The 22,461-nt window shown below is 54.1% G+C and overlaps 1 protein-coding gene across 50 annotated transcripts in view; it reads right to left on the bottom strand.

The window, feature by feature from the left end:
• Window positions 1–5,236: 5,236 nt before the first annotated feature.
• CELF5 (CUGBP Elav-like family member 5) overlaps window positions 5,237–22,461 on the bottom strand; it is a 76,306-nt gene continuing 59,081 nt past the window's right edge. For 13 of the 50 annotated variants that reach the window (XM_054250594.2, XM_078361491.1, XM_078361485.1 and 10 more), the window contains 7 exons: window positions 21,376–21,517; window positions 21,145–21,291; window positions 18,339–18,401; window positions 17,304–17,387; window positions 11,558–11,701; window positions 8,850–9,017; window positions 5,237–7,290 (listed from right to left, as the gene is read on the bottom strand). In XM_054250594.2, the coding sequence (XP_054106569.1) occupies window positions 8,890–9,017; window positions 11,558–11,701; window positions 17,304–17,387; window positions 18,339–18,401; window positions 21,145–21,291; window positions 21,376–21,517 (708 nt within the window). In that variant the 3' untranslated portion in view covers window positions 5,237–7,290; window positions 8,850–8,889. Of the gene's footprint in view, window positions 9,018–11,557; window positions 11,702–17,303; window positions 17,388–18,338; window positions 18,402–21,144; window positions 21,292–21,375; window positions 21,518–22,461 lie in introns of all 50 variants that reach the window. The other 37 variants (XR_008478770.2, XR_008478771.2, XR_013531235.1 and 34 more) reach the window with 5 other exon arrangements.

Here is a 22,461-nt window from a genome sequence, read left to right as displayed (position 1 = left end):
AATTAGCTGGGCACGGTGGCGTGTGCCTGTAATCCCGGCTATTCAGGAGGCTGAGGCAGGAGAATTGCCTGAACCCAGGAGGCGGAGGTTGCGGTGAGCCAGGATGGCGCCATTGCACTCCAGCCTGGGTAACAAGAGCAAAACTCCGTCTCAAAAAAAAAAAAAAAAGAATAAGCTGGGTGTGGTGGCATATGCATTTGTAATCCCAGCTACTCTGAGGATCTCTTGAGCCCAGAATTTCAAGGCTGCACTGAGCTAGGATGGCACCACTGCACTCCATCCTGGGCGACAGAGCGAGACCCTGTCTCAAAACAAACAAAAAGTCTCTGTGATCTTTCTCTCTTTTGGATCACACTCTGGGAAAAACCAGCTACCATGTTGTGAGGATGCTCAAGCAGTACCATGGAGATTCACACACGGTGAAGCGCTGAGGCCTCCCACCAACAGCCACGTGAGGGCGCCAGCTTGGGAGCGGCTCCTCCAGCCCGAGTCAAACCTTCAGATGCTGCTGAGAGTTGATTATGGAAAAAAAGAAAAAACGCTGGCCGGGCCCGGTGGCTCAAGCCTGTAATCCCAGCACTTTGGGAGGCTGAGGCAGGTGGATCACGAGGTCAAGAGATCGAGACCATCCTGGTCAACATGGTGAAACCCCGTCTCTACTAAAAATACAAAAAATTAGCTGGGCATGGTGGCGCGTGCCTGTAATCCCAGCTACTCGGGAGGCTGAGGCAGGAGAATCGCCTGAACCCAGGAGGCGGAGGCTGCGGTGAGCCGAGATCGCGCCATTGCACTCCAGCCTGGGGAACAAGAGCGAAACTCCGTCTTAAAAAAAAAAAAAAGAAAGAAAGAAAAGAAAAGGAAAAAGAAAACGACCTTCAGATGTGGCAGCCCCAGTGACAGTTTGACTGCAAGCTCCTGAGAGACGGTGAGCCAGAACCACGCATCGAAATCAGTCCTGGACTCCGGACCCACAGAAATGGGGTAGGTCACATAATAACGGGTGTTTTAAGCCGACAGACTGGGGGGCGGGTAGATTGTTATGGAGAAACAGCGAATGGAGGCACCCTGTACGTCACTTAGCCTACGCCTCAGATGAGCACGTATACCATAGCTAGTGTTCCTGTGTCCTACGCACACCCTTGATCATTATTCTTTTTTTTTTTTTTTAATGGAGTCTTGCTGTGTTGCCCAGGCTGGAGTGCAGTGGTGTGATCTCGGCTCACCGTAACCTCCGCCTCCCGGGTTCAAGCGATTCTCCTGCCTCGGCCTCCCGAGTAGCTGGGATTACAGGCACGCGCCACCACGCCCGGCTAATTTTTGTATTTTTAGTAGAGACGGGGTTTCACCATGTTGGTCAGGCTTGTCTCGAACTGCTGGCCTCAGGTGATCCACCTGCCTCGACCTCCCAAAGTGCTGGGATTACAGGCCTGAGCCACTGCCCGTGGCCGTTTTTATTTTTATTTTTTGAGACAGTCTTGCTTTGTCATCCCGGCTGGAGTGCAGTGAGTGGCACGATCTCAGCTCACTGCAGCCACTACCTCCCAGGTTCAAGTGAGTCTCCTGCCTCAGCTTCCCGAGTAGCTGGGATTACAGGAGTCCACACTATGCCGGGCTAAGTTCTGTATGTTTAATAGAGACGGAGTTTCACCACGTTGGCCACACTAGGCTCGGACTCCTGACCTCGGGTGAGCTACCCACCTCGGCTTCCCAAAGTGCTAGGATTCCAGGCATGAGCCGCTGTGCCCCGCCAGAATTGGTATATTTTAAGGGCGCACATTCTAAATGTTTAACAACACTGGGTTAAAATTTTAAAAGTACCGGGCGCGGTGGCTCACACCTGTAATCCCAGCACTTTGGGAGGCCGAGGCGGGCGGATCACGAGGTCAGGAGATCGAGACCATCGTGGCCAACACGCTGAAACCTCAGTTCTACTAAAAATACAAAAAATCAGCCGGGCGTAGTGGCGGGCACCTGTAATCCCAGCTACTTGGGAGGCTGGGGCAGGAGAATCTCTTGAACCTGGGAGGCGGAGGTTGCAATGAGCCGAGATCACGCCACTGCACCCCAGCCTGACAGACAGAGCAAGACTCTGTCTTAAAAGAAAAATTTTTTAAAAAGTAAAGCTTAAGTTGGCCTATTTCAAACAATAACCTGAATTCTCATCTAGTACATTCACGTTGGGCCACTACACAGCAGCTAAGAGAATGCCAGAAAGCCAGGGTTCAAGTACTGCTGTGCAGCCTCAGGGAGGTCCCTTAACCTCTCTGGGCTTTTCCTAACTTGTGAAGTGGGGATATTATTGGCAGAATTACCTTAGGGAGCTGGGGCAGATTAAATGAGTCATATAAATTGCTTAAACCAGGCCAGGCACAGTGGCTTACACCAGTAATCCCAGCATTATGGGGGACGAAGGCCGACCGGTCACCTGAGGTCAGGAGGCTGAGACTCACCTGGTCAACATGGTGAAACTCCGTCTCTACTAAAAATACAAAAATTAGCTGGGCGTGCTGGCGCCTGCCTGTAATCCCAGCTACTCGGGAGGCTGAGGCAGGAGAATTGCCTGAACCTGGGAGGCGGAGGTTGCAGCGAGCCGAGATTGTGCGATTGCCCTCCAGCCTGGGAGACAGAGCGAGACTCCCTCTCAAAAATAAAAAATAAATAAACCAAAAAAAAAAAAGCTTATGTTTAAATCAGTGTTATATGATTGAACATTTGTTTTTTGAGACAGGGTCTTGCTCTGTTGCCCAGGCTGGAGTGCAGTGGCACAGTCGTGGCTCACTGCAGCCTTGACCTCCTGTGCTCAAGTGGTCCTGCTGTGTCAGCCTCCAGAAGAGCTGGGACCACAGGCGTGCACCACCACACCTGGCTAATCATTTGTTTTTTTTTTTTTTTTTTTTTTTTTTTTTTTTGTAGAGACAAGGTCTCTCTTTGTTGCCCAGGCTGGTCCTGCACTCCTGGGTTCAGACAATCCTCCTGCCTCAGCCTCCCAAAGTGCTGGGATTACAGGTGTGAGCCTCTGCATCCAGCCTACTTGAACAGGGCGACATAGCAAGACCCCATCCCTACAGAAATCTAAAAAAAATTCGCAGAGCATAGTAGTGCATGCCTGTAGTCCCAACTACTCTGAAGACTGAGGCAGGAAGATCACTTAAGCCCCAGGAGTTCGAGGCTGCAGAGAGCTACGATTGTGCCACTGCACTCCAGTCTGGGTGGCAGAGCAAGATCCTGTCTAAATAAATACATAAATATAAATAAATCAGCAAATCAATCTATGGTGTAGCAACTATGGGTGCTGACGCGCACCCTCCTGTACGGTATGTGGGAATGCGAAATGGTCAAAATGCCGCTGTGAAAAACGATTCGGTGGCCGGGCGTGGTGGCTCACACCTGTGATCCCGGGACTTTGAGAGGCTGAGGCGGGAGTTCGAGACCAGCCTGGCCGACACAGCGGAACCCCGTCTCTATTTAAAGTACAAAAATTAGCTGGGCATGGTGGCACATGCCTGTAATCCCAGCTACTCGGGAGGCTGAGGCAGGAGAATTGCCTGAACCCAGAAGGCAGAGGTTGCGGTGAGCCGAGATCGCACCATTGCACTCCAGCCTGGGTGACAGAGCGAGACCCTGTTTCAAACAAACAAGAAATAAATAGATAAAATGATAAATTCTATGTTACATGAATTTTACCTGCATTTTTTTTTTTTTTTTTTGAGACGGAGTTCCGCTCTTGTTACCCAGGCTGGAGTCAATGGTGCGATCTCGGCTCACCGCAACCTCCGCCTCCTGGGTTCAGGCAATTCTCCTGCCTCAGCCTCCCGAGTAGCTGGGACTACAGGCACGCGCCACCATGCCCAGCTAATTTTTGTATTTTTAGTAGAGACGGGGTTTCACCATGTTGACCAGGATGGTCTTGATCTCTTGACCTCGTGATCCACCCGCCTCGGCCTCCCAAAGTGCTGGGATTACAGGCATTTTTTCAAAACTGTACAATTTATTCTATAGTGTCTCTCTCCCGCACTGGACTGTCTCCGTGAGAACAGACCAGAGTGACTTTAGCTGAACATCTGTTGGCTGTGGGTGGCGGCTCACATCTGTATTTCCAGCGCTTTGGGAAGCAGAGGCCAGAAGATCACTTGAACCCAGGAGTTCGAGACCAGCCTGGGCAACATAGCGAGACTCTATATCTACAAAAAAACATAGGCCGGGCGCGGTGGCTCACACCTGTAATCCCAGCACTTTGGGAGGCCGAGGCGGGTGGATCACGAGGTCAAGAGATCGAGACCATCCTGGTCAACATGGTGAAACCCCGTTTCTACTAAAAATACAAAAAATTAGCTGGGTATGGTGGCGCGTGCCTGTAGTCCCAGCTACTCGGGAGGCTGAGGCAGGAGAATTGCCTGAACCCAGGAGGCGGAGGTTGCGGTGAGCCGAGATCACGCCATTGCACTCCAGCCTGGGTAACAAGAGCGAAACTCCGTCTCAAAAACAAACAAACAAAAAAACATAAAAATTAGCTAATTAGCTGGCCATGGTGGTGCACACCTTTAGTCCCAGCAACTCAGGAGGCTAAGTCAGAATTGCTTGAGCCCAGGAGGTTGAGGCTGCAGTGAGCCAAGATGGTGCCACTGCACTCCAGCCTGGGCAACAGAGTGAGACCCTGCCTTAAAAAAAAGTGTGATATAATGAATGAGTGCCTGTGGCTTCAGCAGACAGCTCCCAGATCCCAGATCATTAGACCTGGGTTGTTTGTTTGTTTTGTTTTTGAGAAAGAGTCTCACACTGTTGCCTCGGATGGGGTGCAGTGGCGTGATCTCAGCTCACTGCAACCTCTGACTCCTGGGTCCAAGTGATTCTCATACCTCAGCCTCCTGAGTAGCTGCGATTACAGGCATGTGCCACCACACACACAGACACAGATGCGCGCGCACACACACACACACACACAGATACACACACACACTTTAGTAGAGGTGAGGTTTCACCATGTTGGCCAGGCTGGTCTCGAACTCCCAACTTCAGGTGATCCACCCGCCTCGGCCTCCCAAAGTGCTGGGATTACAGGCGGGAGCCACCGTGCCCGTCCCTGGCACCTATACCTATATTTGGCATCTCTGAATATGGCCTCCTGCAGCCCCTTGCACTAAACCTGCATTTGTGTCCAGCCTGGGCGCCGGACGGGGCCAGATACACTCGGTCTGTGCGGATGAGAGAGACAGGAGAGAAACGGGAGAGTCAGCCCTTTAGCAAGTAAAACTTTTATTAAATAAATTTTTAGTTTTTTTGTTTTGTTTTGTTTTGTTTTTCAGACCAAAGAGAGGCGTTTTGGACATGAAGACGCTTTGCCGCTTCTGACCTGACACACCCAACAGCAACAGGCAGCTCTCCAGCCACGGGAAGTCTTCCTTGACACAACTCACACCAGGGCAACCCGAAGTCCCAGGGTCTTTGCTTTCTTTTCTGTGTGTGTGAGTGTGTGTGAGTGTGTGTGTGTGTGTGTGGTGTGTTGGTTTGTCCCAAAAGTCAGTTTGCAAGTTGAAACTTCATGAAATTACTCATAGCAGAAATAGAGTACGTCGTACAAATCACGGTCTTCGAGGTGGAGTATAAAAATGGTATTTACAGGCAGTAAACATGGCCCAGAAGGACGCACGGCACTCCCAAGCAGGCCCGGGGGCTCGGCGGGCGCCGGGGCGCGGGTGAGGCCCCCTCCGGGCCGATTGGCACACGGTTGCAGACAGAGACACACGGAACACAGGCACGCGAGGGGAGAGTCTCAGACACTTATCAAACTCCGGAATATCGAAACGCGTTGGTTCAGAAGATTTTTTTTTTCTTTTTCCTTTTTTCTTCTTTTTTTTTTTTTCTTTTTTTTTTTTCTCTGCTGTGTGGTTCCCCCCACCCCACCGCCCCCCCTCTCCGGGTCAGTCAACACATTTTGGTAGAAAGAAAAAAAATGCTTGTTTTTTTTTTTTTTTCTTCTTTTTAAATGTTTTTTTTTTGTTTTTTTTTTTCCTTTGAGCTTATGAAGTTCTCTGGCGCCTCGCTGGGTAAGAGGCCTCGCTGGGTGTCCAAACGAACTTGATTCTGTGCTTTAGACGTGGGTGTCGAGGGTCGGGCAGCTGTACAGAGGCACCCCACAAAGTCCCCCCCACCCCACTCCCAACTGGGAAACAAAAGTTCATGGCGGATTGTTTTTTTTTTTTCTGTTTTCTCCCCATTTGTGTTTTTTTTTTTTTTTTTTTCTTCTCTTTTCTTCTTTGTACCTGCTCAGAAAGACCGGAAAAAAAAAAAAAAAAAAGAAAAAAAAAGAAAAAAAGAAATCTCTGTAGAGGTATGAAGGTCACTATGAAGTTCGTCATCTCCGGCAAACGGGGCGCTGGGCCAGTCCGGGCAGGGGTCTTCCGCTACGCTTGGCAATCCTGGTTACAAGACCTTAAACTGGAGGCTGGTGATGCGAAGGCAGGGGCGATGGCTGCCTGGCCTTGGGAGGGGGTGGTGAGGGGCAGGGGGAGCCTCCCCGCAACCCTGTCTGCCTCCCCCTCCGACGGAAAGCTAAGGGCTTCTGCTCACATGAGTAAGGCTATGAGTCAGGGAGGGGGGCAGAGAAGGCTGAGGCCGGCCAGAGCATCTCTGTTGTACCTTTATCTATCCGGGAGGACGGGGCCAGGTGGGGCCTGGAGGCTGCAGCTGGGACCGGGGACGCCCAAGCTATGAGAGTTCCACGGCCCTGGAGAATCAGTGGTGGAGGGGAGGGGTTGCCAGAAGTCCTGGTGGGATGTGCCAGCCGGGAGGTGGGGGGAAGGGGCACCTGGTACGCGTTGCCCCGGGGTCCCACCAACCTCAGCCCTTCCTGTGTCCCCGCTGAGTGACCGGCCCAGGGTCACTCCACTCGGATGGAAGGAAGTCGGAAAGGTTTGGTCCCATGATCCGTACTCAAAAAAAATATATCTACCGTCTATAGCTCTATATATATATGCATATATATATATATAGGAAATGTGGTGGTTTCATTCGGGGAGGCCGCCGAGTTAGGTGGGGAAGAAGCCAGGGTGTTTTTCCCAAAGCAGGGGGTGTGTGAACGCTGCTGCCCCCAATTCAGGAGCCTCTCCCCACCCCTGCCCCTGCCCCGGGACAGACCACAAAGCCCCCTCCCCACCCCGGGCGGCCTCCAGTTGAGGGGGGCGGGGGCGAGGGGAAGAAAGGGCTGGTGTCCAAAGAACGGTTGTAATTTATGGAAAAGTTCCTGGATCGGTTGGAAGCGGAAAACCCTCCTGGGATGGGAAGGCCCCTCACCTGGGGGAGAAGGGACGGGCGTTAGGGGCCACACAGGTGGGCACCGCCTCCCCACCCGGCTCCACCCGCCTTGCCCTGGCCAGGCCGGGATCTAGGAACCCAAGGGCTCCCATGGTTTCCAAAAGAACAGATCCCACAAAGGCCACAGTTCAGAGGCCGACAGACCCAGCATTCAAAGAACCTCACGTCACCATCACCAAGCCCGTCTTCCTCCTCCTCTGGCAGCTGGGGACAGATATTTCTGTCTGCTTTCTGTCTCTCCTTCCCCGCGTCCTGCCATCTAAGGTCCGCGAAGGCAGTTTCTCCCCTGCCTCCCCCACCCCCGTTTCTGTTCATTCACAGCTGCGTCCCTGAGCACTGGGACAGTACCTAGCACATAACAGATGCTCAATTTAAAAAAAAAAAAAAAAGGGCAGACTGAGAGTGAAGGGATCGCAGACAGCGGCTTTGGATTTCGCTTCTGGTTGGCAGCTCCGGAAGGCGCGTTTTGTGCCGTTAAACACTCCCAGATCCGTGTGTGCCGACCCAGGGGGATGTGAAAAGCCCAGGGAGCCTCTGACTGAGCATCTACTCTGCCAGCTCTAGGCAAGGCTCTTTGATGACGGTGATGGTGATGGAAAAATCACAACCACAAAAAATCACAACGAATTATCCACTGCTGTTTAGGTGGTGGGTTCCGGGCTCGGCTGTGAAGAGAAACCCCCTCCGTTCCCTAGGTGGACCGTTTCTGCCGCCTGCGCCCATTTTACAGATGAGGCTCATCGAGGTTTGAGATCCAGGGTTGAGTTCCCACGGTGGCCCCACAAGGTTTACTGTTCATCCCGTCCCCCTCCCAAAAAAATGGTTGAGAAGGCAGTTAGCCCTGACGGCAAAATACGCTGGGTTTGGTTGTGTTGTTAGTTTTCTTACACCATGGTGGGTGGCGCATGAATTCCACTCTTCCATCAACTCACTGGGTAAGAATGACACCCAGTGAGGGGCCGCTTATCCCAGGGGAACTGGTGGAAATGGAGGAGGGAGACTGGAAAGTGTCAAGGCCGACTGGACCAGGCCCTGGGCACTGTCCCCACCCTCCTCTCTCCAGCCCTGGTTCCGAGTTGGGGTCCAACCTTTGGGTCTGGGGTCTGGGGTGGGCACTTAACATTTTTGTCTGGTTTGGGGTTTTTCAGCAGGGAAAACAGATTCATAGGACAGACAGAAGCCCTCCCCACTGCACCCCCAACCTCAGGGCAAACCTGGCCTCTCAGGCGAACTTCTATGCATCCCTCAAAGCCTTCTCTGGGAAGGATTCCCTAACCGCCCTCGATGGGCCTGGGCTCACCTCAGTCCCTACCCCGCTCCCGCCCTCTACTCCAGCCCTGACCGCAGCGGGATTGGGGGTGTCTACGTCCAGCTCTGTGCCCGCCAACCCAACCCGGAGGTTTTCTGCAGCCTCTGGAAGTATCACCCCACCTGGGGAAGGTTTGGAGCACGAAGCGGGCCGCGGGAGGGGGTTTCGGACAAGGGGGGGGGTGGGGCAGTGGGGGCTGGGGCGGGGGTGGGGCCGCCTGGCGGCTCACCTGGGCCATGCCCACAGCCTCGGGGCGGCCGTGGGCGCGGTCAGTAGGGGTGTCCCGGGTCTTTGGGCCGCTTCAGCTGCACCTTGAGCCTCTTCATACCAATCTGGAAGCCGTTCATGGCCTGGATGGCTGTCTGGGCGCTGGCCGGGTTATCAAAGCTCACGAAGCCTGCAGAAACGGGGGCGACCTCCACGGTTGGCACGGCGGCCGTCCTCGGCTTGTTCCTACGCTGTGGCCCTGGCTTCCTGGCTCACGGGGTCCGGGGCAGGTCTGTGTTTGCACACTTGCACAGCCCAGGGGGTGTGTGGTGGACACACAGCAGCAGCCCTGGCTTTGGACTTGCATACCTCTGAGGACGGGGCACTCACTCCTTATCTTGGGGTCTGCTCTGCTGAGACTTCCAGGCTGGCACAGAGGCGAGGTGGGGCCTCTGAGGGTCCTGGAAGGGCCACCTTCTCCACACGGGATGCCTGTCTCCTTCCAAGCCCTCTGTTCAGCCAGGATCTGTGTCTCCAGCTGACTTTGTGTGTGCATCCTTGTTTCTCTCTTTTTTTTTGTTGGGGGAGGGAGGACAGGATCTCACTCTGTCACCCAGGCTGGAGTGTAGTGGCACAATCTCAGCTCACAGCAGCCTCGAACTTGTGCCTCAGCCTCCTGAGTAGCTGGGACCACAGGCCCACACCACCATGCCTGGTTAATGGTCTCCGTTTCTCTGTCTTTGAGTCTTTTCTCTCTCTCTCTCTCTCTTCCCCGCCTTCTGTCTCAGCTCTGTCTCTTTTTCTTCATCTCTGTCAGTGTCTCTGCTCCAGTTTCTCTCCAGAGGCCATCAGAAATACTCCACCTCATGACTGGGTGTGGTGGCTTCTGCCTGTAATCCTGGCACCCTGGGAGGCCGAGGCAGGCAGATCACCTGAGGTCAGGAGTTTGAGACCAGCCTGACCAACACGGTGAACTAAAAATACAAAAATTAGCCGGGCGTGGTGGTGGGCACCTGTAATCCCAGCTCCTCGAGAGGATGAGGCAGAGGAATTGCTTGAGCCTGGGAGATGGAGGTGGTGGTGAGCCGAGATCTCGCTGATGGATCGAGACTCCATTTCAAAAAAAAAAAAAAAAAGGCAAGGGCTTTTGTTTTTTGTTCTTTTTTGAGATGGAGTTTTGCTCTTGTTGCCCAGGCTGAAGTGCCATGGCGCAATCTTGACTCACTGCAACCTCCGCCTCCTGGGTTCAAGCGATTCTCCCACTGCAGCCTCCTGAGGAGCTGGGATTACAGGTGCCCACCACCACACCCGGCTAAGTTTTTGTATTTTTAGTAGAGACGGGGTTTCACCCATGTTGGCCAGGCTGGTCTCGAACTCCTGACCTCAAGTAACCCGCCCTCCTCAGCCTTCCAAAGTGCTGGGATTACAGGCGTGAGCCCCCACGCCCAGCCCCAGGTCTCAGTACTAACATCACCTCCTCCTGATCACCCGGGATAACGTTCCCGCTTCCACCTCACCAGTCTCTATTTTCTGAGAAGATTTTTCTTCCATCATTTAAAACTCCCTGACCTACACCCTACATAAAAACTCAGTTCCTTTTCACCCTGACCACATTTCAAGTGTGCAGTAGCCACGTGGGGCTGGTGCTGTGGTATCAGACGGCTCCAAGGAGGAACATTTCCGTCACCGGATAACGCTCTACAGGAAGCCAAAAACACCATGAGCTCCCTGGAAGGAAGGGGTTTTTGTCAGCCTCATTCTGTGCTGGGCTGGAAAGTGCCTGATGTACAGTATGGGCTTCACACAGGTTCGTTCTGCTGTTTTTGTTTTCTACATGAGCCAGAGTCTTGCTCTGCTGTCTGGGCTGGAGCGCAGTGGTGCGATCTCAGCTTGCTGCAACCTCCGCCTCCAGGGTTCAAGCAATCCTCCTGCCTCAGCCTCCCCAGTAGCTGGGATTACAGGTGCCTGCCACGGCACCCAGTTAATTTTTGTATTTTTAGTAGAGATGGGGATTTTTCCATGTTGGCCAGGCTGGTCTTGAACTCCTGGACTCATATGATCCTCCCACCTCAGCCTCCCAAAGTGCTGGGAGCACAGGCGTGAACCACGTGCTGGTTCTGATTGTGAGTTATTTCAGCACAGCCCTGCCCCTGACCAAACCCTCTTAGCCCTGTTCCTGCGCAGGTGCAAGTGAGGGAGGCGGATGGGGAGGGGCGTCGGGGCGGATGGGGAGGGGCGTCGGGATGGATGGGGAGGGGCATGGGGGCGGATGGGGAGGGGCGTCGGGGCGGATGGGGAGGGGCGTCGGGGCGGATGGGGAGGGGCGTCGGGGCGGATGGGGAGGGGCGTCGGGGCGGATGGGGAGGGGCGTCGGGGCGGATGGGGAGGGGCGTCGGGGCGGATGGGGAGGGGCGTCGGGATGGATGGGGAGGGGCGTCGGGGCGGATGGGGAGGGGCGTCGGGGCGGATGGGGGTGTCGGGATGGATGGGGAGGGGCGTGGGGGTAGATGGGGAGGGGCGTCGGGGCGGATAGGGAGGGGTGTAGGGGCGGATGGGCGGGGCGTCGGGGCGGATAGGGAGGGGTGTAGGGGCGGATGGGCGGGGCGTCGGGGCGCATGGGGAGGGGCGTCGGGGCGGATAGGGAGGGGTGTCGGGGCGGATGGGAGGGGCGTCGGGGCGGATGGGGAGGGGCGTCGGGGCGGATGGGGAGGGGCGTCGCCGGCCACTCACCGAAACACTTGCTCTGGTTGGTAGCTCGATCCATAAACACCTTGGAGGAAATGATATTGCCGAAGGGCAGGAACATCTGCGTCAGCTCCGTGTCTCCAAACTCCTGGGGGAGGTGGTAGATAAACAGGTTACAGCCTTCGGGACCTGCAGGTGGGGGAGAGAAAGACATAAAGCCCCCAAGGAGAGGAGGCGGACCCCCCCCCGGGGGAGGGGCACAGGTCTGGAGCCCGCATCCGGCTTCTCCAGCTGTCGGGAGAGGGGTGACCCAGACACCCAGAAGGAAGGGGCCTCGGCACGGGCTGGGGACGGAGACAGGACACACCCACCCCTCGCCTGCACCAGACGTCCCACACTGGGCTACTCTGCACCACGGGTGATCCTCAGACTCCAGGTAACTGACAAGACCCACAGCCCAGATCAACCCTCAGTCCCCGACCCCGGATACCTGAAAACTCCCCAGGAAGCCCCCCCTCCAGAAAATCCCTCCCTAAACCTCAAACTCCCGATCGTGTACGAAAGTCAGATGAGCTGGGAGTGCAGAATAAGGAAACTTGGTAACATCTTTGCAATAATAATAATGTCTCTAAAATAAAACTCGTTTGTAAAAGTCTGGTTTTCAGCCATCATGCCTGGCCAAATATGTTTTTTGTTTTTCTTTTTGAGACGGAGTCCCGCTCTGTCGTCCAGGCCTTGGAGTGCAGTGGCTCAAGGTCGGCTCACTGCAACCTCCGCCTCCCGGGTTCAAGCAGTTCTCCTGCCTCAGCCTCCCGAGTAGCTGGGATTACAAGCGCCCACCACGACGCCCGAATAATTTTTGTTTTCAGTAGAGATGGGGTTTCACCATGTTGGCCAGGCTGGTCTCGAACTCCTGACCTCAAGTGATCCGCCTACCTCAGCCTCCCAAAGTGCTGGGATTACAGGTCAGCCACCGCATCCGGGCTGGCTAATTTTTGTAGAGGTTTCCCCATGTTGCCCAGGCTGGTCTGGAACTCCTGGGCTCAAGAGATCCTCCCTCCTTGGACTCCCAAAGTCATGGGATTACAGGGATGAGCCACTACGTCTGGCCAAAAAAAATTTTTTTAATTTCACTTTCTCAAGCCCCAGACAGGGATAACTCTCCAGACCTTGGATAATTTTCCAAACTCAGATGATGCAGAAACAAAATCAGGTGAAATAAAAAGAGAATTATCTGGTCCCCAGTCCCAGATATCCTAAAACCACAGATAATTAAACAATAAAATAATATACCAACCATAAATCATTCTTTTTAAGTTACAGACACTACCCTAAATTGTCCCCTCTCCAAACCCCCAGTGGATGGTTAATATACAACAGCATTTTTTTTTTTAAGTCTCACTCTGTCGACCGGCGCCGGGCTGGAGAGCAATGGCGCGATCTTGGCTCACTGCAACCTCCGCCTCCCGCGTTCAAGCGATTCTCCTGCCTCAGCCTCCCGAGTAGCTGGGACTACAGGCACGCGCCACCACGCTCAGCTAATTTTTTTTGTATTTTTAGTAGAGACGGGGGGGTCTCACCATGTTGGCCAGGATGGCCTCGATCTCTTGACCTTGTGATCCGCCCGTCTCGGCCTCCCAAAGTGCTGGGATTACAGGCGTGAGCCACCGTGCCCGGCCCAACAACAGCATTTTAAAACCTTGCTCCTCTGAAGCCCTAAACAGTCCCCCAAATCTGCTAATTCCAAACCTAAAAATGCCCTTCTCCCATTCACACCTCACAAAAAGAGTAATCCCTGCCCTTGACAGCAATAAATTTGTTGTAAGAGACAGGGTCTGTTTGTCACTCAGGCTGGATCACAGTGGCGCAGTCATAGTTCACTGCAGCCTCTTAACTCCTAGGTTCAAGAGATCCTCCCACCTTGGCCTCCCAGGTAGCTGGAACCACAGGCACACACCAGCATGCCTGGCTAACTTTTTAATTTTTGCAGCGATGGGGTCTCACTATGTTGCTTAAGCTGGTCTTGAACTCCTGGCCTCAAGCAGTCCTCCCACCTTACCCTCCCAAAGTGCTGGGATTACAAGTGTCAGCCACTGTACCTAGCAAATGCTTGCTTTTTGTCTGTTTGTTTTTTAGATGGAGTCTTGCTCTGCCGCATAGGCTAGAGTGTAGTGGTACGATCTCGGCTCACTGCAACCTCCACCTCCCGGGTACAAGTGATTCTCCTGCCTCAGCCTCCCAAGTGGCTGGGATTACAGGCACCCACCACCACGCCCGGCTAATTTTTGTATTTTTAGTAGAGACGGGGTTTCGCTATGTTGTCCAGGCTGGTCCCGAACTCCTGATCTCAGGTGATCCACCTGCCTCAGCCTCCCAAAGTGCCGGGATCACAGGTATCAGTCACGGTTCCCGGCCGATGCTTGTTTTTGAAATGCCAGTTTTCTCCAGTGTGACTGAACGATTTTGAGCATAACCTGAATTTTGCATTTGTTCACGCGCTGATTCATCCCCAACTAAAGGCTGTCGGCAGACACTGAAAACCGCAGCCAGCGGCGCTGACCTTCAGAAGGAAGCTCACGCCGCGCCCCGCACACCCTCCGACCGCTCCGCCGCTGTGCCGTGAGCTAGGCCTTCCCCATCCGGGGTCACGACTGTCTGATTTCAGACAACTCTCCTTCCACCACTGCAGTCACTCACATGCAGCCCTTCAGAGGCCGTTTCCATGTGCACATTCTGGGTCTTTTCCAAGGCCAAGCACGGTATTTAATGTAGTATCATGCATTTCTTTTTTTCTTTTTTTTTTGAGACAGAGTCCTCGGTCTCAGAGTTGCCAGGCTGGAGCGCAGTGGCGCGATCTTGGCTCACTGCAACCTCCGTCTCCCTGGTTCAAGTGATTCTCCTGACTCAGCCTCCAGAGTAGCTGGGATTACAGGCACCTGCCACCACACCCGGCTAATTTTTTTTTTTTTTTGCTATTTTTAGTAGAGACGGGGTTTTACCATGTTAGCCAGGATGGTCTCGCTCTCGTGACCTTGGCCTCCCACAGTGCTGGGATTATAGGCGTGAGCCACCCTGTGCCAGGCTTTTTTTTCCCCCCTTGAGACAGAGTCTCGCTCTGTTGCCCAGGCTTGAGTGCTGTGGTGTGATCTCGGCTTCCTGCACCCTCCACCTCCCGGGTTCAAGCGACTCTCCTGTCTCAGCCTCCCGAGTAGCTGGGGCTGCAGGTGCGCACCACCACGTCCAGCTAATTTTTGTACTTTTTAGTAGAGACAGGGTTTCACCATGTTGACCAGGATGGTCTCGATCTCTCAACCTCCCAAAGTGCTGGGATTACAGGTGTGAGCCACCGTGCTGGGCCAGTATCATGCATTTCTAAACCACATAATGTAGAAAACAGTGCCACCGTTTCTACTAGGTCCCCATCTCTCTTTTCTCTTAACATGTCACTGATAAAGGTTTTTTTGTTTGTTTTTAAATTTTTTGTTGTTGTTGTTTTGAGAAGGTCTCCCTCTGCCGCCCAGGCTGGAGTGCAGTGGCGTGATCTCGGCTCACTGCCCTGGGTTCAAGTGTTTCTCCTGCCTTGGCCTCCCAGAGTGCTGGATTACAGACGTGAGCCACCGCATCCAGCAAGCTTTCCCTTGTTTTCATTTTTTAAATTGTATTTATTTAATTTTTTTTGAGATGGAGTCTTGCTCTGTTGCCCAGGCTGGAGTGCAGTGGCGCGATCTCGGCTCACGGCAACCTCCACCTCCTGGTTCAAGTGATTCTCCTGCCTCAGCCTCCCGAGTAGCTGGGATTACAGGTGCGCACCACCATGCCAGCTGATTTTTGTATTTTTAGTAGAGACGGGGTTTCACCATGTTGGCCAGGCTTGTCTTAAACTCTTGACCTCAGGTGATCCACCCAACTTGGCCTCCCAAAGTGCTGGGATTACAGGCCTGAACCACCATACCTGATTTTTTTTTTGAGACGGAGTCTGCTCTGTTGACCAGGCTAGAGTACGGTGGAGTGATCTCAGATCACTGCAACCTCCACCTCCCAGGTCCAAGGGATTCTCCTGCCTTAGAGCCTCCCAAGTAGCTGGGATTACAAGCACATGTCACCATGTCCAGCTAATTTTTCATATTTTAGTAGAGACAGGTTTTTACTGTTAGCCAAGATGGTCTCAGTCTCCTGACCTTGTGATCCCCCTGCCTCAGCCTCCCAAAGTGCTGGGATTACAGGCCTGAGCCACCACACCTGGCTGGCTGGCTGGCTTATTTATTTATTGACAGAGTTTTTCTCTGTCACCCAGGCTGAAATGGTGCAATCTTGATTCACTGCAAACTCCACCTCTCCGGTTCAAGCAGTTCTTGTGCCTCAGTTTCCCCAGTACCTGGGATTACAGGCACCTGCCACCACACCCAGCTAATTTTTTGTATTTTTAATAGACACAGGGTTTTGCCACGTTGGCCAGGCTGGTCTTGAACTCTTGAGCTCAGGCAATCCACCCATCTCAGCCTCCCAAAATACTAGGATTACAGGCCTAAGCCACCTCAATTGGCCCGCTGTTTTTGTTTTGTTTTGTTTTTTGAGACGGAGTTTCGCTCTTGTTACCCAGGCTGGAGTGCAATGGCAGGATGTCGGCTCACCGCAACCTCCGCCTCCCGGGTTCAGGCAATTCTCCTGCCTCAGCCTCCCGAGTAGTTGGGATTACAGGCACGCGCCACCATGCCCAGCTAATTTTTTGTATTTTTAGTAGAGACGGGGTTTCACCATGTTAACCAGGATGGTCTCGATCTCTTGACCTCGTGATCCACTCGTCTCTGCCTCCCAGAGTGCTGGGATTATAGGCTTGAGCCACCGTGCCTGGCCTGGCCCGCTGTTTTTAAACTTCATTTAAGTGGAGTCTCTTGTATCTGGTTTCTTTCACTCAGTTTTCTGCCTATGAAGTTACGCTGTGTCATTGTGAGCATTGGGTACTTATCCTTTTCACTGCTGTATAGTATTCCATTGTGCTGATCCATCCTAATTTATTTATCCATCTTCCTGCTGATTTACAATACTTGGGTTGTTACCAGCTTGGAATTTTTTTTTCTTTTTTGAGATGGGGTCTCACTCTCTCACCCAGGCTGGAACCCAGTAGGGATATAGTTGCTCACTGCAGCCTTGACCTCCCCGGCTCAAGTGATCCTCCTGCCCCAGCCTCCTGAGTAGTTGGGACTACAGGTGTGCACCACAGCTCCTGGCTAATTTTTTGGTTTTTTTTAGACATGGGTCTTGCTAAGCCAGGCTAGTCTTGGACTCCTGGGCTCAAGTAATCCTCCCACCTTGGCCTCCCAAAACGCTGTGTAATTACAGGCGGGAGCTATCACACGTGGCAAGAACGGTGTGGATTTGAACCCTGTCAGACTCTAGAATCTAATCCCTCCCTCCCTCAACAGCTTTAGCTTTACTGGGGAGGCCTCAGTTTACCTGAGATACCTCATCGTGCCATGCCCCATCCTCAAAAAGGGTTTCCTCTCCAAAAAAATCTTGGTTCTGGAGAGGGTTGGTAGGAAGTCACTGCTATTCCTATGGGGTCGGGGCGAGCAGGGTTCTCTTTTCAGAAGAGGAAACAGGGAGATTCCGTTACCGGAGAACACCCAGGGGGCCAGCGACTGCACCAGGACTCAACTCCGGCCGGTCCAGCTCCCAGGCCGCACTCTCAGCCCTGCGGGTCCCAGACGCCCGGGCCAGACACGGAGCCTGGAGGTGGACGGGGCGGGCAGAGGGCGGGGCTGGCGCCCAGGGGAAGTCGCGGCCGCCTCACCTTCTCGCTGCTGCTGCTGCAGGAGGGGCGGCGGCTGGGGGACGCTGTGTGCGATGGGCGTGATGGCCGCGGTGGGGTACATGGCTGTGGAGACCGGAGCAAGACACAGGGCGAGGAGGGGCGTGAGGCCACGTGGGCGCCCCTGGCGTTGGGGAGGGGCGGGGCCACGAGAGGGCGGGCCAAAACGAGAATGGGTGTGGCCATGGCTCGGGGGGGTGTTGGGGGCGGGGCAGTGTCAGAGGGAGGGTCCGAGAACACTAGGACAAAATGAGGTGGGGCTATTGCCCGAGGGGCGGGGCCACGGTGGAGGCCAGGGCCAAGGCAAAGAGGTGGCGCGGGTTGGGGGTGGCAGTGGACCCCGTGGCATGAGGAGAGGGGTACAGGAGGTGGGCCACAGCAGAGGGCGGGGCCAAGGTCATAAGTCAGCGCAGAGTGGGTGGGACCACTGCTTGAGGGGTGGGGCCACAGTGAAGGGCGCGGCCAAGGGGTGAAGGGGAAGAGTGGGGCGGGGCCGTGACTTGATAGAGGGCCATGTGGGCAGGACCACGAGTTGGGCGGGGCCGCAGCAGAGGGCGGGGTCCCAGCCAAGCCTTGGGAAGTAGAGCCAGAGGTAGGGGCAGGACTTTATCAGAGAGGCGTGGTCAGAGTTAAGGCGGCATGTGAGGGGCGGGGCTAGGAGCTGCATGAGGGAGGTAAACGGCGGGACCCAGAGCAGGGGTTGGGTCAGGGCTAGAGGCGTGACCAAGGGGAACCGCCTCTCCCCAGCACAGAATATGAGAGGGTGAGGCCAGGGGCAAGCGCTGACCCTAAGGGACAAGGGAAGGTCCTGTTTGCGGCTATACCTGGTGGTGGGGTGGAGCCAGGAACAAGGCCAGGGGTTGCATATGGGAGGCCAAGGGTGTGCCCTGAGGGGCGGGGCCAGAGGCAGGAGGCGTGGCTGGGCACAGAAGAACAAGGCCGGGGCGGGCCCTGGGGGCGGGGCCCTAGGCGGGGGCGGGGCCCGAGCCCAGCGTGGGCACGTGGGCTGCCTCCTACCTGTGTACTGCTGGACTCCGGAGAAGGCAGGATGCAGTGTCTCGGCCACAGTCGGGCTCTGAGCTGCGGAGCAGACGGAGGCGTTAAGTGGGGCGGGGGCAGCAGAAGTCTTCCATCCACCCCCGATCCTTAGGAGCCAGAAAGAGAGCAACCAACACACCCCCCCAGCTTCGCCTCTGTGCTAAACCCTCTGTAGTACCAGGAAGCTGAGGCCGAGGAAGGTGAAGCCACTGGCACAGGCCCACTCAGCAAACAGCAGGAGCTGAACTGGCATGGGGTTTCTCGGACTCCAGAGACAGTTCACCATCGCCTCCATCTCTCTCTCCCTATCCCGACCCCTTTGCCTCCCAAGGGAACCCTTCACTCCTCTCTATTCTCTGGGTTCACCAGGACTTCAGCCTCCACCTCATATCGCCACTTGCCCCCATCCGCTGCCCCGTCTCCGTCTCCACTTCAGTTTGCTCATCAGACACCCTGTGGTTCCCCCATCCAGCTGTGGCCTTCTTGCTACCACTAAGGAAAGGGGGAGGGGGAGGGAAGAGGTTGTCCAGGCCACCAAAGCTGATGAGTCTGGGTAAAAATTCAGCCAAAAAATTCTGCTCGAATAGACGGTGTGCTAGAAGGCAGGGGATAGTGGCGGTGGCAGTGACTCCAAAGTGGGTAGCATGGAGTTCACTTTGGGGCTGGAGCAGTTCTGTATCTTCACTGTGGGGGACACACAAGTCTATATCTGTGACAAAATGGCAATGAACCCCCCCACACACACACACACAGAAAGTGCATGCAAAAAGTCGTGAAATCAGGCCGGGCACGGTGGTTCACACCTGTAATCCCAGCACTTTGGGAGGCAGGCAGATTACAAGGTCAGGAGTTCGAGACCAGCCTGACCAACATGGTGAAACCCCATCTCTACTAAAAATACAAAAAATAGCTGGGCGTGGTGGTGTGCACTTGTAATCCCAGCTACTCAGGAGGCTGAGGCAGGAGAATCACTTGAACCAGGAAGGGAGAAGTTGCAGTGAGCTGAGATCGTGCCACTACACTCCAGCTTGGGTGACCGAGCAACACCCTATCTCAAAAAAAAAAAAAAAGTGAAATCAGCTGGGTGTGGTGGCTAATGCTTGTAATCCCAACACTTTGGGAGGCCAAGGCAGGAGGATTGCTTGAGCCCAGGAGTTTGAGACCAGCCTGGGCAACATAGCAAGATCCTCATTTCTACAAAAAAAAAAAATCAAAATCAAAATCAAAAATTAGCCAAACATAATGGCATGTAGCTGTAGTCCCAGTGACTCAGGAGGCTGAGGTGAGAGGATCACTTCGGCCCAGGCGTTTGAGAGTTCAAGGATGCGGTGAGCTATGATCGCACCACTGCACTCCAGCCTGGACGATGAGTGAGACTCTCAGTCTCTAAATAAGTAAGTGAGTAAGTAAATAAATAAGAGGGGAAATCAATTGTATGGCGCCAGTGTTCATATCCTGGATTTGACAGTGTTCTGTGGTTAGGGAAGCTGTTGGCACTGGGGAAGCTGGGACTTCTCCGTGGTATTTGGGTAACTCGCTGTGAACCTCCAATCATTTCAAAATAAAATGTTAAAGCCATTATGTTACGGCTCACACCTATAACCCCAGCACTTTGGGAGGCCGAGGTGGGTGAATCTCCTGAGCCCAGGAATCTCAGGTCTGGGCAACATAGCAAGATCCCATCTATACAAAAATTTTAAAAATAGCCAGGCATGATGGTGCATGCTCGTAGTCCCAGCTACGAGGAAGGCTGAGATGTGAGGGTCGCTTGAGCCTTGAAGACGGAGGCTGAAGTGAGCTGTGACGGCGCCACTGCACTCCAGCCTGAGTGACACAGTGAGATACTGTCTCTAAAACTAACTAAATAAAAATAATTAAAAAAAATAAATTCTCCCACATGGTGGAAAGACAGATGACTTACTTCCCATAAATTAGATGTTGGAAGATATCTGCCCTAAAATTGTAGGCATAGCATAGAGAAAGGAAAGACCGCGGCTTCAGGAAAGCCGGTGCAGCCCAAATCAGTGGGTCATTCATTTTGTATTGAATGAATACATGAATGAATCCAGGCGTCGATATCTCCCCCCACATGATAGAGATGAATAAGATTTCTGGGCCGAGCACGATGGCTCACACCTGTAATCTCAGCACTTTGGGAGGCCGAGGCAGGCGGATCACCTGAGGTCAGGAGTTTGAGACCAGCCTTGCCAACATGGCGAAACCCCATCTCTACTAAAAATACGGGAATTAGCTGGGCACGGTGGCACGCGCCTGTAATCCCAGCTACTTGGGAGGCTGAGGCAGGAGAATCACCTGAACCTCAGAAGCGGGGGTGATGATGCTACTGCCCTCCAGCCTGGGTGACAGTGAGACCCTGTCTCAAAAAAACAAAACAAAAAAACCTGATGGTGCCATTCCTGGAACTAGGTGGCCTGTGAAGCCTTTTGCACATGACTTAAATTGTTGATGCAACTATGAGGCCACTCATATTATCTGCCCCTTTTCCCAGATGAGCAAACTGAGGGTCAGAGACTTGAGGAGCCCACCCAGGGTCAGTGAACTGGAACTTAAGCTCGGAAACACCCAGGTGCACCGTTTGGAAGTGTTACCGCCCTGCCATGGCGTCTCTTTCTTTGTCCACCGCTCTTATCTGCTCAGCCGAGACACCCTTTTGCCTGCCCTGCTGTTCCCTGGGCACTGTGATGCAGGGACTCCTACTTGTTCCAGAAACACCATCTCTACTCCCTGACACTCTCCTATGCCCCAGAGGACCACCCCGAGTTACCTGGGTAGGGCACAAGGCCATTGGCATAGACGGTTTCCAGGGCAGGGTGCCCACCTGGAAAGGGCACGACACCTGCAAAGCCGTTGGTGATGGGAGCCACGAGGCCGGGCACGGCAGTGGTGCCCAGCAGCGGGGGTGAGTGCAGCCCTGTGGAGCAGAAGAGGGTCATGGGGAGGCTGGTTCTGGCCCCGGCCCTGCCCATTCATCCTTGGGTTCCTGGCGGAGGCTCACCAGAGGCAGGAGCGATGGGTGTGGCAGGCAGCCCATTCAGGCTGACGGCGCCGATCTGCTGGATATGACAGGGTGAGAAGGCCACGCCGGGACTCAGGTAGCTGCCCGAGGTGGACAGCACTGTTGTCTGCTGTTGCATGAGCTGGAGGTGAAGAAGTGTCACAGTTGGGGTGACAGCTGGCCTGAGATCATGGCTCATGAGGGGAGGCTTGGTTCCCCAGTAACTAGAGGGGAAGTCAGGATGGGTATTTTGGCTCAGGCTGGGATCAGAATTGGAGCTCAGCCTGGGATCAAGGCTCTGCCTGGGAGCAGGGATCAGTTAGGAATTGGAACTCAGCCTGGGAACAGGGATCAGTTAGGAAGCGAGGCTCAGCCTGGGATCAAGGCTCAGCCTGGGAACAGGGATCAGTTAGGAAGCGAGGCTCAGCCTGGGATCAAGGCTCAGACTGGGATCAGGGCTCAGTTAGGAAGTGAGGCTCAGCCTGGGATCAAGGCTCAGACTGGGATCAGGGCTCAGTTAGGAAGTGAGGCTCAGCCTGGGATCAAGTCTCAGACTGGGATCAGGGCTCAGTTAGGAAGTGAGGCTCAGCCTGGAATCAAGTCTCAGACTGGGATCAGGGCTCAGTTAGGAAGTGAGGCTCAGCCTGGGACTAAGGCTCAGTCTAGGATCAAGGCTCAGTTAGGAAGTAGGGCTCAGACTGAGATCAAGGCTCCATGTAGGATCAAAGTTTAGTTAGAAATTGAGGCTCTGCCTGGGATAGGGGTTCAGTCAGGAGCTGGGGCTCAACTTGGGATCAGGTCTCAGCCAAGGTGGAGCTTGGTCATGTCAGATAGCAGTTTGGGGTCAGTCTGGATTTCGAGGTTCAGCCAGAATTGGGCCTAATCTAGATGTGGAGCACAGCCAGGTTCTGGGGCTCAGTCCAAGATTTGGTGTTAATTTGAGATTAGGGCTCAGTCTTCTGGATTTAGGGGCTCGGTCTGAGCTTGGTCTCCATTTGGAGTTGGGGTTCAGCCACACCAGGACAGGACCCTGAGTCAGGGAGATGGAGGGAGAGACGGAAGATGGGCCAAGAGGCAGGAGCCCCT

The sequence above is a fragment of the Callithrix jacchus genome, chromosome 22 (assembly GCF_049354715.1).
Source record: "Callithrix jacchus isolate 240 chromosome 22, calJac240_pri, whole genome shotgun sequence".
NCBI lineage: Eukaryota > Metazoa > Chordata > Mammalia > Primates > Cebidae > Callithrix > Callithrix jacchus.
The sequence above is the reverse complement of the archived record's forward strand: the minus strand, read 5'-3'. Positions and strand labels throughout refer to the sequence as shown.